The following is a 14,749-nucleotide window of genomic DNA, read 5'->3' as shown; positions in this document are numbered from 1 at the left end:
CTATACAAGGATATATATTTCAGTGTTAGTAGCATTTGTCATTTTTTTTTCTGATACATGCTGTGAGCCAAAAAGATTAACAAAAATTGAATAATAACATTCAACTGTCTGCTTCAACAGCTTTTATGCAAGATGATGCTTTGACCAGACTGAGCAAAGTGAATAAATCATACTGTAAAAAACAGGGCAGTAGGTGAATTAAATGTGCCTTACTCATTTTATATAAGAAAAATTAGTCTCCAATATCATCAAAAACAATTACTTTAGTTTCCATGACCCCCAGCTGATGTCAGAGGAAGAGTGTTTGAAGAGGACTCTGGTTATAACTGGCTGTAGAGTTGTACCTATGTCAACCACTAAGAAAGGAAAACAGTTGTCTTGGGTCCTCCCAAGCAATCTTCTGATGTCAAATTAGTTTTTGGAAGCTCGCCTTCAGTGATGCAACAATGGCTACTCATTTCATTTAAGCTGCCAAATGATGAACCCAAGTATTTAGAAATGTTCAAAAAGGAAAATAAAAATACAAGAAATTTAGTTTATTTGGACTGCTGATTATTAAAGCAGAATACTAAGACTGAGATGGTGAGGGAGATGGCAACTTTTTGCTTTATTTAATCTTGATCATGCTATCTTATTACGTTAGCAGTTACACTAAGAAAACAATCTCATTGTAGATTGAAAGAGGATAGATAATCTTGCATTGGCATATCCTCACTAACAAAGTTACCACCCAAGCCAGCTGCCATACCTAATGTACCCACAATCATCAGTCCAATACCGCCATTTCACCATTCTACAACAACGTAGCTGCCACCTCACCATCTGATTTTGACCATCACTTTAGGAAGGCTAACACCGAAAAGATGCCTGTGCCACCCTAGGTCAACTGTGATATCAGTGTTCCAAGAACACACAGAAAATAAAATGAGGACTACTCATCTCTCAGCTGAGTATCTGGCAATAGCACTTCATATCAACAAGTGAATGATCACTAAGGGATAGACTTTGTATCATGCATCGTCTGGGGTAGCCCTTAGGGAAACAGCTTCTTTCCGCATGTTGGTTCATGCCCTCACTTGCTATCTTTTGTGACTTAGTGTTTACTGCAGCTTGGCTAGGACCAAAAATATGCTATGGAAGCAGTGTCATATGGTAGCAAGGATTATACAACTACTTGTACATGCCTAATCACAACAGCAGAGACTCTCATATCTTGCCATTTAAGAGCAGGCATGTTATATCAATTACAACAGCATTATTTAAAAACAGGCATGTTATATTAATTGCAACAACATTAATATGTGACTTGAGTAAACATTTTGCTGTGATGTGCTCTTAACTGCTACAGTCTGATCATAACAGTGAAGTCCACATAACCAAGCACAGCAAGGGTGAGTATATTAGAACAAAACCCATACCATAATGGTGCTATACAATGGTATAAACAATTTTGTATTTTTTAAACAGTTTTTGTTTGCTCATTCCACTCCACTAACCTGCTAGCCTTACCTTCCCCAATGGGCCCATTCAGTCCCCTCCCAAATGCAGCTAGCTACTCCTTGAAGGCTTTACTCCTGAGTCTTAGCACATAAGGCAATTTTATGCCTTCTCAGTTGGTGCACTTATAGTGAAACTAAACCAGAAAGTTCTGTCCAGGATGGGTAAGCTAGCAATAGTTGGTCATTTGGACAAATGAGGAAAAAGATGAAATTAGATACAAAAATGAATTATTTAAACAGATAATTGCCTTTTGTTCTGCCAGCACAGTCTGATAATTATGCTAGCACCCTTTACAGTAAGAAAAAAAAAAGGAAAATTCATTCATTATAAGGTTTTAACATTTTCTGTAATTTGATACTATGTATACTTTATTTATTTTTATTTTATTTTACATTTGTTGACCGGGATAGTCTGACTAGATACATGCCCATTTTCTGCGGGGAGAAAAGCTCTAAAGGAAGTAATACAGAGATAGAAACTTATATAGAACACACTAGAGCACATTAAATAACAATCAAACTGCCACACGGAGTATAGGTTAGCTGTAATAGCATGCTTTACATCTGGAAAGCTAGTTTACAACACAGTAAAATTAAACTGGCAATTAATTGCAAAAACAACTGTTAATATGATACAGGTGTACCAGTGTTACCAAGTATTTAATCAGGCCTGTCACAGGGGCAAAGCCAATGAGTCATGAAGTACTGCTTGAGGGCTTTCTTAAATTTAGAAAGGGTAGTGTTTATTGCAATGTCCAGAGGTAGTGAGTTCCAAGCTTTGCCTACAGAGTTGGCAAACGTGGAGTTCCCGGCTAAGTTGTTAGCTATAGTGGTTTGCACTACAATTCTACTGGATGAGCTAAGTGATCTTTGGTTGGTGTGAGGACTGATATTTCTTAAAGCAGGGGTATTATCAGGTTGGTTAAGAATTTTGAAAGCCACGATAAGTTGGTTGTACTGAATCTGCCTTGATAGCTCTAGCCAGCCTAGATTTGTTAGGTTTATACAGTGATGTGTTCTGTAGGGCAGCCCAGTGGCAAATCTAGCTATGCTATTATAGCAGGCAGAGAGTCTGTTGAGTTCCATTTTGTTTAAGTTGGCAAGTATAGGGGAGGCATAGAAGAGGGTGGAGAGGAGATGGGAGCAGGCAATAGCAGTCCTAGCTGGTGGGGTTAGGAATGATTTTATTCTATATAGTGATCTCAGTTTTTTATTAATGTTTTTTATCGTTTTATTTGCATGGGCATCAAATTTAAGATTGTTGTCTACAATTACCCCAAGTAGTTTCGTGTTGACATCTGGGGAGATAATAGTGCCATTTTTAGAGGTAATGGAGAAGGATATCACCAACGATTTTTGCGTGGGAGAGAAAAATATCAGTTTAGTTTTATTGGGGTTTAGAAGAAGATATTGGTCAGCAAGCCAATTTTCAACTAGGTTGAAAGTTAACTGAGTACTTGCCTGTAGCTCATCCTGGGTGGTACCAGTGCAGAGCAACGTAGAGTCATCTGTATACTGTATGCAGTTGGCCTTTGGGATGACAGCATCGATATCATTGATAAATATGGAGAATAGCAGTGGACCCAGGATAGACCCCTGGGGGACACCTAGGGTGTTGGGAAGGAGGTTAGATAGATTATTTTGCCATAGTATTGCTTGTTGAATATTATGTAAATAGGATTGGAATCATTGAAGGGAGTGGTGACCTAGGGACAGATTGGTCAGAGTGTGGATTAGCAGCTGGTGGTTAACCATATTGAATGCTTTGGAACGATCCAAGAATAGAGCTGAGGAGAACTTGTTATTGTTTCTGTTATGATAAATATCATTGGTGAAGGAGAGGAGGGCTGTGGTAGTGCTATGATGTGGTCTAAAGCCATGCTGAGATTTAGACAGTAGATTGTTCTGGGTTAGGAAGTGTAGAAGTTGTTTTTGGATGCATTTTTCCAGGATCTTAGCCAGTGGTGACAAGATGGCTATGGGCCTATAGTTAGATAATTTGGTAGAGCAGCTGCCTTTATGGAGAGGTATAACACAAGATATTTTCCATATGGAGGGGACTTTGGCTTCAGCTATGAACCGATTGATTAGGATGCAGATGGGGAATGCTATACTATCTGCAGCTTTTTGTAAATATTCAGCAGGGAGAAGGTCAGTGGCTAGGGTGATAGGTTTTATTTTTTTGATTAGATTGCAAATGAAAAAGGTAGAGACAGGTTGGAAGCTAAAGGAGGGCTGGGTATTGGGATTGATGTCCTGAGTGCTAGTGGGGTTCAGAGGTAACTGGCTAGCTAGGGCTTGGATAGTTTCCATAAAGAAACTATTAAAGGTGTTAGCAGCATCCTGTGGCAAACTATCGGTTAATGCTGATGGAGGTGGAGTGGTGGTTTGGCCTGGGTGTAGTAGTTTGTTTATACCTACCCAGAATCTTTGAGGATTATTTTGGTTTCTTTTCTGGAGATTTATGTAATAGTTTCTTTTATCCAGTAAGATGGATTTTTTAGTCTCGTTTCTTGTTTGCCAAAATTTGATTTGATCTATAGGGTTTTTGTGGCACACCAGGTAGCCCACGCTTTATTCCTGTTTGTGATTTTTGATTTAGTATCTTTAGAGAGCCATGGGACAACTTTAGTTTTAATCCTAGTGGAGTGAGCAGGCATATAAGAATCTAGGATGGACAGGAATTTATTGTTAAAGTAGACCACAGCATCATCAAGGGGCAGGTATTTTAGGGTGGACCAGTTGCATGATTTGAGTTCGTCCTGAAATATTCTGATGTTGAAGTTTTTATTATTACATATGGTTCTGTAGTTGAGCTGATGAGAGTTGTGGGTTTTGTGTTTACAAATAAAAGTGAGAAAGTGATCACTGAGGTCATCAGGGATAGTCCCTGATGAATACATTTGGGGGCGGCTATTGATAAGTATCCAATCTAGTATACTGTCTTTTTGGTTACGTTTGCCTAATCTGGTTGCGGTGGATATGACCTGTGTAAACCCATACAGGTTTACATGAGTGGTGAGAAACTGTGAGGAACAGGTGTTCCAGTCGATGTTAAAATCTCTGAGAACTATGGTTTCTTGAGGGTAGTTGTCAGTTAACCAATGGAGGGTATCCTCTAGTGTGTTAATACTTGTGTTATACTTGTTAATGTATGCATGTTTTCTATATTTTATTTTAATATATCTGGTTTGAATGAGTATTTTCACAGCACAGTGAGAATAAGAATATGCTACAAGATGATTTAACTCATTAAGTTTGGAAACAGTTGCTGTAAGAGCTAAACATGGATGCATTTTGTGGAAATAGTAAAGATCACCAGGCATATATGGATTTAGTCATTTAGTGAATGCGATGGAGAAAAGGTAAAACTGAGACATTTTTTGTTTAAAAGACAATAAGTTCTCTTTGCCCTGTTGAACACTAATTGGACATATAAGCTGAGTTTGACTGGACTTTAAATGTGATGAATTATAACTGATACCAACTTAAACCATTTATGCATTATTAGCTTTTAAGTCAAAAAGATGGAAGGCTATAATAGATTTGTGGACTTGCCCAGGGTTGATTGTTTTTGCTATGAAACAGTCTCTCTCCTGTTGAACCTTCTGCCAAGTGGACTGGACTAGTTACTGGACAGAAGCATGTACACAACATGGGTTAGGTGGCCAAATAAATATGACAGCCATAAGTGCATCTGTCTCATGTGAATTACATATGATTACACATGACAGAGATATTTAATGATGTTCCTAAGATGGAATTTTAAGGGGGGGGGGTGACTTGGGATATTTCTTTTGAGAAGACTGAGCTAGTTATCATTGGTCATGAGAATAAATATGTATTCTATATAAAGGAGGAATGGTGGTCAGAATTAAGGTAATTTACTAAAAGCTGAGATAAAAGGAGGTGAGTTGTGGTGGGGGGAAACATGGAATAGGTTTTCTGTATTATATTATCTTGGGGTTGTAATTTTGGCATGTTTTGCCAGTACACTGAATGAAATATTTTGAAGGAAGTTAGTGGGAAGCACTACATTTGATTTGCATTAATTATTTAGACCATAATAAAGAATTAAAAGGAGAATATAATCAATAGGAAGGTTGTGGGATAAAAATCTAATAAGATTAGGCAGTTGTGAAATGAACAGAATATGGTGAGACATAATAAAGAGATGTGAACAGAATTCACGATTTGTATAAAAAGATGCAGCATGTTATACATATATTTAACGCAGAAGAACTGGAAGTGATCTGTTAGCAAATCATAGTAGGAAGTACAATACTGTGAAAGAGGGTGTCATTACTAAATGTTGAGGATAATATGAATATTGTATTAACTGAAATTGCATTGCAACATCAATAATTTTAGCAGGTGATAAAATAATGGAGTGCAACATTACCACAGCTGATTGTAAAGGATCATGTTCAGTTTGTTTTTTGAACTGTAATATATATATATATACACATATATATATATATATATATATATATATATATATATATATATATATATATATATATATATATTTTTTTTTTTTTTTTTTTCCTTGAAATATTGGTTGAAAGATAAAGAATTTTCCAAAACAATTGCAAAGTTCATTTGTTTTGTTGTTCAATGAGGGGCACAAATTGACATACTACAAGGGTTCCCAAACAGGTGACTAAGGACAAGATGATCAGGCTCTGAGCCTTAACACAACTAGTCAAAGTCACCTGTTAGAGATGACCAAAGTGTTAGTTTATTAGACAAGTGAGATTGCTATGTGCAAGACTGCTGTACTCTTTAAATGGGAGTATCTCCTTTCTCCACTGTTGTTTAAGTGTGGAGTATAACTAAGCTATGGGATCATGTGAGGTTGCAGATGAAATATATTTTTGATCACTTGTGGAAAGTAATATTTTTATGAAGGACTGTACATCAGTCATTCTTAAGGGAATATCTTTCATAGTTTTATTAGCTACAAATGTCTGTCCTACTGCTCCCTCATTTTCGCCTTATGTATTTGTAAAGGGTAAGTCCGATACACCCTATTTGACCAACATGGGATCACAATACTGATTATAGGTTCATAGGTTGGTACTAGGCTATTGGCCCTAGGGCCTTTACAAGCCTAGCCATAACAATTCCCTGGCTATTTCTTCCCATGGTATTTACTTTCCTGGACCCCTGTCTAGCAAGGCGACTGACATGATCCCTGGGGTGAATTTCCTGTCTCCCATCCAATAATCAAGGATTTTCTCTGCTTGACATATATGGACAGTCTATTCCAGAGTCTGGGGAGTCTCTGGGTCAGGAACCTATCCCTCCAGCATGTTTTGTTCATTGTGATGACAAGGTTTAGATCCCTGGAGCGTGCGTCTCTGAGGGACTGGGATTTCTTTAAGTGTAGCATGTCCAACAACTCTGGTTCCTTCTTTCTTTAGTTGAACCCCAAACTCCATCATCTCCACCCTGCACTGCATTTTCCACATTTTGACCTACTACCTCAAGTACAGTTCACAAAGCAAAGAAACGCAGTGCCACCTGGGAGTCTGTAGAAATACCAAATGGGCAGAAAAATTACAACTGCAAAAAGTTGATATTATGACAGTTGTTAATGATACCATTTAGCAAGGGAAAGAACTTAGCAGAATTTTTTTTATTTTTCATAAAGTAGTAATCATTTATGTGCCCAATGGCTGCCTAAAGATCGCACAAAAAATTTCCATGGATTTTGTACAAACAGTCTTTTTTAAACATTCAGATTGTGCTTTTGAGGAAATTGACCAGCACAGTTGTGTAATATGGAATATATTCGATATACTTTCTGACAAGAAAATACATTTGAAATTTAACCATGTATGTGATCAATTTTAGCATACAATCAAGGAAATATTGCTGGACACTTCTGACATTTTATTTTGCTCTCTCATCAACATTTAGAGAAACTACTGGGCAGTTTGAGAAAACTGAACTGGAGTGATGAAGGTGTATGTGGTATTGCAAATGTTTTAGTATAATCCTTACAGAACAGCGCAGAATACTTATATTCAGTTTTCCCACGGGTATGACAAAATATTCTATATTGCAGAAAAATCACATTATCCCTCTGAAAATGCCATGTCAAATGTTTCACTTATCTAATTTATACTAAGATTAACTGCACATTCTTTTCAGAGTGATATCTATTCTAGGAAAGAAGTAAAGTCTTTCAGTGCAAATATTTGAGTTTCCAGACTCCTTGCATTTTAGCAGAACCAGAATTTATTTATCTAAATTTTGTCTGACCAGCTTGTCTTATCAGACTATAGAAAATAGTCTTTCAGTGGAGACTCATTAAAGTAGCCTGATATCTTAGGCAGCAAAAGTGGGATAATGTCTACAGCCTGAGCTCCTGAATGATCAGAATGGGTTAATGTCAGAATGGCCTAATATCCTTCAGTGGGATAATATCTATGCAGCCTGAGCTCTGGAATGATCAGAATGGGTTAATATCAGAATGGCCTAATATCCTTTGGTGGGATAATGTATATGCAGCCTGAGCTCCTGAATGATCAGAATGGGTTAATATCAGAATGGCCTAATATCCTTCGGTGGGATAATGTCTATGCAGCCTGAGCTCCTGAATGATCAGAATGGGTTAATGTCTGAATGGCCTAATATCCTTCAGTGGGATAATGTCTATGCAGCCTGAGCTCCTGAATGATCAGAATGGGTTAATGTCAGAATGGCCTAATATCCTTCGGTGAGATAATGTCTATGCAGCCTGAGCTCTGGAATGATCAGAATGGGTTAATGTCAGAATGGTCTAATATCCTTTGGTGGGATAATTTCTATGCAGCCTGAGCTCCTGAATGATCAGAATGGCTTAATGTCAGAATGGCCTAATATCCTTTGGTGGGATAATGTCTATGCAGCCTGAGCTCCTGAATAATCAGAATTGGTTAATGTCAGAATGGCCTAATATTCTTCAGTGGGATAATGTCTATGCAGCCTGAACTCCTGAATGATCAGAATGAGTTAATGTCAGAATGGCCTAATATCATTCAGTGGGATAATGTCTATGCAGCCTGAGCTCCTGAATGATCAGAATGGGTTAATGTCAGAATGGCCTAATATCCTTCACAGTAAAGGTAAGATAAAGCCATAAAAGCCTGACGTCCTGAGCAGTAAATGTTGGATAAAGCAAAAAAGTAGATGTCATGGGCAGTGCAGGTAGAATTTTGCAAGGGCAAATGAAAGTCCTGGGAACTGTAGATGAGATAATACCTGAGCAGCGTAATTTCCTAGGCAGTAGAAATAGATTAATGTCAGAGCAATATGATTACTGGGAAGATAAAGGGATATAATATAAGGCAGGCTGTATATTATCCCTATATTCAGTCTCTTATAGACTCCTGTGGGGTGATTTATGTCTGGCATCCCATATTCTTATAGACCCAAGCCTCCTTGATCTTCTATGCCTCCACAAAACAAATAGCTCCACAAACACTCAAACTAAACATTTCAGTCTCTAGCAGCAAACAAACAGGAAATGTTGCAGGGACAGATTTATTAATCAATGGCTTCCCTCATTTCTGGAATAATCTTTGATTTCATATAAAACAGAGTGATTCCCTTGCTCTCTTTAAAGCAAACCTTGATAATTGGATGGGCACTTACAAATTAATTCCAGGCCTATTTTGCTTTTCCCTGCTGAAGGCAGAAGGTAGCCTGCAAAGATGGGTATTGGCAAGGTGATTATGGCCCATGGACTGACTCTGTCATGTAAACTCTATGAAACTATGCCCTGGGCATTAAAGGGAAATAATTCTTTGGATAATGAATTAGCAGTGTGATATTTTCTGGCCTGACCCCTTGGGCCAACAGGCCTACCCAGTCACCAATTCTTCTGTTTTAATCCCCCTATGCCTCCTTCTTCACAGCTCCCCACTGGGGGTTCCTCTCTTTCCAGGGAAGACTGGCCTTTCAATGATTCAGTTTAATGGGAGGGTATTGAAGTGAGGAACAAGGATCAGCAGCCAGGTGGAGGTCACAAAAGAGGGCTGGAATGTTTGTATGTTCTTTTCATGTCTTAGCTTCCTTATCATCTCATGGCTGACAAGCCACATTGCTGAAGTAAGGCCAGCAATGCTGAGATATATATTTGTAGCATGTTTCCATGCATCCACACTCTGGCTAGACAGACAGACAGAGAAGGAAAGCACTTTTTGCTGAGACAAAGCACATTTGCTTCTGTTTGTTGTATGGAGCTTATACCTGGTATCGGCTAGGTGAAGTTTGAACAGTTTAATGTACTATGTCACTTCCCACCCCCTGGGATGGGTAACTCAACAGCAGACAGTTCTTCCATGAAACATTGGCTGGCTCCTCCATCACTCAAATATACCAGTCAAACCCAAGTCAGGAGGGTGGCTTCCAGGACTATATCCTTGTGTGCCACAGAGTTGGCTCTGAAGTCTAGTATTCAGGACAATAAAGTTAGAATAATGTCAGACTAGGTTAACATACCAGGCAGTAAAGAAGGATAATGTTGTAGTACCATAAAAGAGTATGAGAAAGTGAAAGATAATGTCACAGCGGTGTGTTGCTCTAAGCTGCAAAGTTGGAATAATGACAACACAACCTAAATGCCTGGGAGGTAAAGGTAGGATTATGTAACAGCTGCATTTGCTTCTGGAGTAATAAAGGTGAGATAATCTCAGAGCAATCTGGTATCTTGGGCAGTAAAATTGGAAGATCACAGAACATTCTAAATTCCTTAAAATAAGGCTAGGATAATGCCAAACTTGACATAAGTGTCTGTTTCCCTACAAACTGAATTGGTGTTTGGGAGTTGGATCACAAAGCAGTAACTACAGAAGATGCTAATTTTTTTCCTCAGAATGGGTACTGCAGGCACTAAGCAGTGGGCCAGGAACACTGTTTCTCTATAGAAGTAGAATAGTGGAGACCACATGATGCCTTCTGGGGCACCACCTTGTCCAACCTATGATGCTAAGCAAGCAATGATAATGCCAAGGATTGCTAAACAGGAAAGAAACAGCTGCTGACTTGACTTCTCTTATCTCTTGAGTCATGCTATAATATCAAAACCAGAAGAATACTGAGTAAATATAGGATAAACGTGGACCTATGAATTTACATTTGCTTTAATAAGCAATGGAGACAGAAGGACAAGCAAAAAAAGAGTTTAAACACATCTTTTGTACAACAAATTCACTCCCATCTGTGATGCTAGTGTTGCAGATTCAGGGAAAGCACTGTAGTTACTGGAATGCTGAGCAAAAAAAATAGATGAATCAGCATAAAAAAATTCTCTCTCACCAGGCATGGGACAGAATATTGAGTCCAGTGAACCATTACAACTGAAACATGGAAGGGGCTATGAAAATGTCTGATGGCCATATCCAGAAGATGCACTAATATCATCACATGCATAAGTTCCACCAAAGGCATGGGACAAAAATGCCAGTAGCCAACCTGTGTCCCCAACATGGTGCTGAAGTCATAACCTGCAACGTCTCTCCGGAGTGTAGACAGGGTAAAATAGATAAGATAAACACAAAGGGAAAAAAAATCAGAACCACATAATAATGGCTGATTTGTCAAGCTTCCTTGAGATATGAGGGGCAGTCTAGTCAGCTGGGTGGTAGGGGTGCATATAAGGCAATAAACATGAAAGGAAATGACTAGTTGGACAGATGAGAAAGTTTACAAAAGGAAAATCATGAAAACTCATCACTACTCATGACAGCAGATTTGAAATGGCATTATTCGGATATCTGCATGCAAATGTTAATGTCAGTAAATTATGATTCAGTCATGCCCTTGCCTTACAGTGATGGATACCGTAGTTCAGACTCCCATTACATAATGTCTCTAGAACTGATATTTTCCAGATTTCCAAAAGAAAAACTACAATTATTGGACAATAAGGGTGGCACAGTGGTGCAGCAGTCATCACGGCCAGCATGAATACCTCAAAACATGTGATTCTGCAGTTTGAGTCTTGGTTGGGGTGACTTCTGCAAGGAATCTGTACATTCTTTGTGTGTGTGTATTCCTGTGGGGTTTTGACAAATGTTCTACTTCACTACCACATCCCAAAAACACTTCTGGTGCTCCTTTAAATTGCCTAAGTGTGCTTATGACATGTGTGTGTGTGTGTGTGTGTGTGTGTGTGTGTGTGTGTGTGTGTGTGTGTGTGTGTGTGTGTGTGTGTGTAAGTGCATGTGTGCGTGTGTGTGTGCATGCGTGTGTATACACCCTGCAAAAAATCTGGCATCCCATCCTGAATTAGATTCTTTGCCCTAAGACCCTAAACTGGATTAACTGGGTAATTAGAGAATAATGAATGAATGTATATGGAATACGTTCAACAGACAGGAGGAAAGAAGTGAGTAAATATAGAAACTGTTAAATAATTAGGTATCAGTTTCTGTTGGTGGAATGTTGACAATCAATTATCTTACATCAATTCACTGTACAGTAATAACAGAATGAAAGACTAAACTCAAACAACAGAATCAGATTTAAAAATACTACACACTGCAAACTTAGGTCTAAGTAGGTGTGGAACTAATAAGATGCCATTGAAAGCGTTTCTTACCAGTAAACAGTTTTAGCATGTTTTCTTCTTTCTTAATCATTGAAGTTGTTCCTTCAAATTCACCACTACCTGATAAAATGCAGTAAAAAAGCACTCAGTGACAAGTATTTAAAATAAATTTATGTCATACAAAGGACTGCATAACTTTACACTTTTTATCTACACACTGCACAGAAATTAATGTTATGAATGGTAATTATTGCAGCATGAATCTTCAAAGGCATCTTACTAAGTAGTACAATACAGAAATCTTTCATGGCAGACTTCCAAGGAATCCAAATGAAAGACCATCTCCCATCTATACAGTGGTACCCTTTTAAAAAAGAACAATGCTATTTTCCATCACTTTTCTTCCTGACAGACTTTCCAGTAAAAAGTAAAAGCAATATAGCTAGAACTAAAAGTTGTAATGAAGCCAGTAAACTTTAAATAAAAGAGAACAATCCTCCACAAAGAGGACATAAGATAAGCATGTCTGTTGACTGAGTCACTCTCAAACAACTTATGTAACTGGAGGCACCCTATATTATTTTTTCTTCTTCCAGGCTATCTCATTTAATAAGTACATTTAAAATGAGTCATTAATAGTTGTATATAACCCTCTGAATGATTACTTGTCTTTATATTCATCTAAATAATTCCCACTGTATGTTGAACTTGCCTTGCAGTGACTCTCTACAAATGTTGACTCAGATCTCACTGTACTAGATGACGTGAATATAAACCAGTTAGATTATTTGCATTCACTCTTCTGTCTGGAAACCCATGTATTTGCCAGGTACTGTTTTTAACACTAATAACAGAACTACATGGACCCACAAACAAGGAATGTACTATTCAATGGATTTTAACTATCTCATCCATCACATTAGTTTTGTCAGAAACATGTCATACAGAAGAAGTGATCATTCACATTTCTTTGATTTTTTTGGCGATCCTGTAAAGTACTCGCATCTCTATTATTTATTCATGAAAGCAATCTGAAAATATTTTGACACAACCTATTATAAATAGTTAAACAGGCAAGTGGGCCTGTCACCATTAACTGTAATCCCCACATCTAGACTTTATTCATGGCATCCATACCCTTCACTCTCCAGATTTTTACAAGCTGTCCAGATTTTTCCCTCATATTTTTGATATGTTTCTCATACAATCTGTGTTTTTCCTGGCAAATCAATGGGATGACCTGAGGACTGAAGTCACTAAATAATGACATATATTTGAGTTTCAGACTTCATATTCCTCAGAAAAATGCATGCTAAGACAAAACCTGTTATTCTATCAACTTTTGAATTTTATAAGAGCAATATTTAAAACCTCTCCTATTTTTGGGCCTTTGTCCCCCCATTATGTCAAGTTTTGTCCAGATTTCTTGTGCTAAGAGTTATGAGGATATCTTCTTCATTATTAAGAGTTTAGCCCCACTCAGAATGGATCAAATTCACTGTCATGGTTAGATATATTGACTTGTAAAGACATGTCTGTTAAAGATAAATTATGGAATAATCATGAATAAAGCAGAATTCCTGTTGCATTTTAACTATACAGACAAGCAAGAAACAAGACATTTTTGCAAATCCATACTTAAAGCAACTAAACAAAAATGATTTCGCCTAGCCCTTGGTACAGAGCGATAAAGCCCTGAACGCACTTTGAACAACCTGTGCGTTGAGGGATAAAGCCCTGAATATACATTGGACAAAGCAGAATGGGCTCTAGGTGGACCAGTTGGGGAAGGATGGAAGTGAGCAGCCAATACCAACTCACCCATTCTGGGGGAGGGAGCTATCTTAGCTAAGTGCATTAGCAACACCTGCAGGAATGCAGGTGTACTGCTACAGCATGAAAAGCCTAGTTTGCTTGTGCTGCAAGAGGTATGTCCCTTGGTCAAGAGGTTGCACATGCACCTCCCAAGGCAGCTATAGTAAAGCTTGCCAGGTAGCAAGCAGGGATAGCAGTAGGACAGTCATCAGAAGCTACAGACTGGCCTGTTCTGTAATAGCTGACTCCTACCTCCAATGAAGAATAAATGAGTTGGATAGTTTTTGCCCCAGTAGAGGAATGAATGGGTTAATTGGATACAGGAAGGGAAGCCAACTGGTTACTCCTGCAGACCACAAATTAAAACAAAACACCAACAAAATAAAAAAGACTACTGACAAATTTCCGAATCATACTGGGCCAATACCAAGCAACTACTCTGCATTGGTATTCCTACATCTCCCAAATCTGACATTGACCATTCTCCCAAGGCAACTGTCCCAAACTTTTTCATATACTTTTGTTACATCTTACCTGCCAACAAAGTCATCAATGAGTATTGTACCAGCAATAAAAAGACCACCTTTCAGTAGTGAGCCATTTGCAGACTCCTGTGTTCATAATGCAATGCACTCTGTTTCCACAGGTGCTGCCACCAAGCATCATAAAAACTGTTACTACATTATTTGCCCCACCTATAATTGTTTATATTTAATCATAGCATTGAAAAGAGGTATATGTTATTAGTTTGGAAACATATTCTATCAGAAAATAGAAAAGTCATGGCCAATGCATTACTTTCACCTAAGCTCCTATATGGCCACCCATCAACTAAACAATGTTTCCTCTATCAGAAATGAATTACCCTCTATTTAGCATAAGATTACCAAGT

General features: G+C 38.1%; 1 protein-coding gene across 2 annotated transcripts in view; it reads right to left on the bottom strand.

Annotated features, from left to right (window-relative positions):
* Positions 1–14,749, bottom strand: part of CD74 (CD74 molecule) — a 128,597-nt gene that overhangs the window by 999 nt on the left and 112,849 nt on the right. For both annotated transcript variants that reach the window (XM_044069374.1, XM_044069373.1), the window contains one exon: positions 12,094–12,162. In XM_044069374.1, the coding sequence (XP_043925309.1) occupies positions 12,094–12,162 (69 nt within the window). The remainder of the gene's footprint in view (positions 1–12,093; positions 12,163–14,749) is intronic.

Source organism: Protopterus annectens, chromosome 4.part0, assembly GCF_019279795.1.
Source record: "Protopterus annectens isolate FY-2018-M chromosome 4.part0, PAN1.0, whole genome shotgun sequence".
Taxonomy (NCBI): domain Eukaryota; kingdom Metazoa; phylum Chordata; order Ceratodontiformes; family Protopteridae; genus Protopterus; species Protopterus annectens.
The sequence above is the reverse complement of the archived record's forward strand: the minus strand, read 5'-3'. Positions and strand labels throughout refer to the sequence as shown.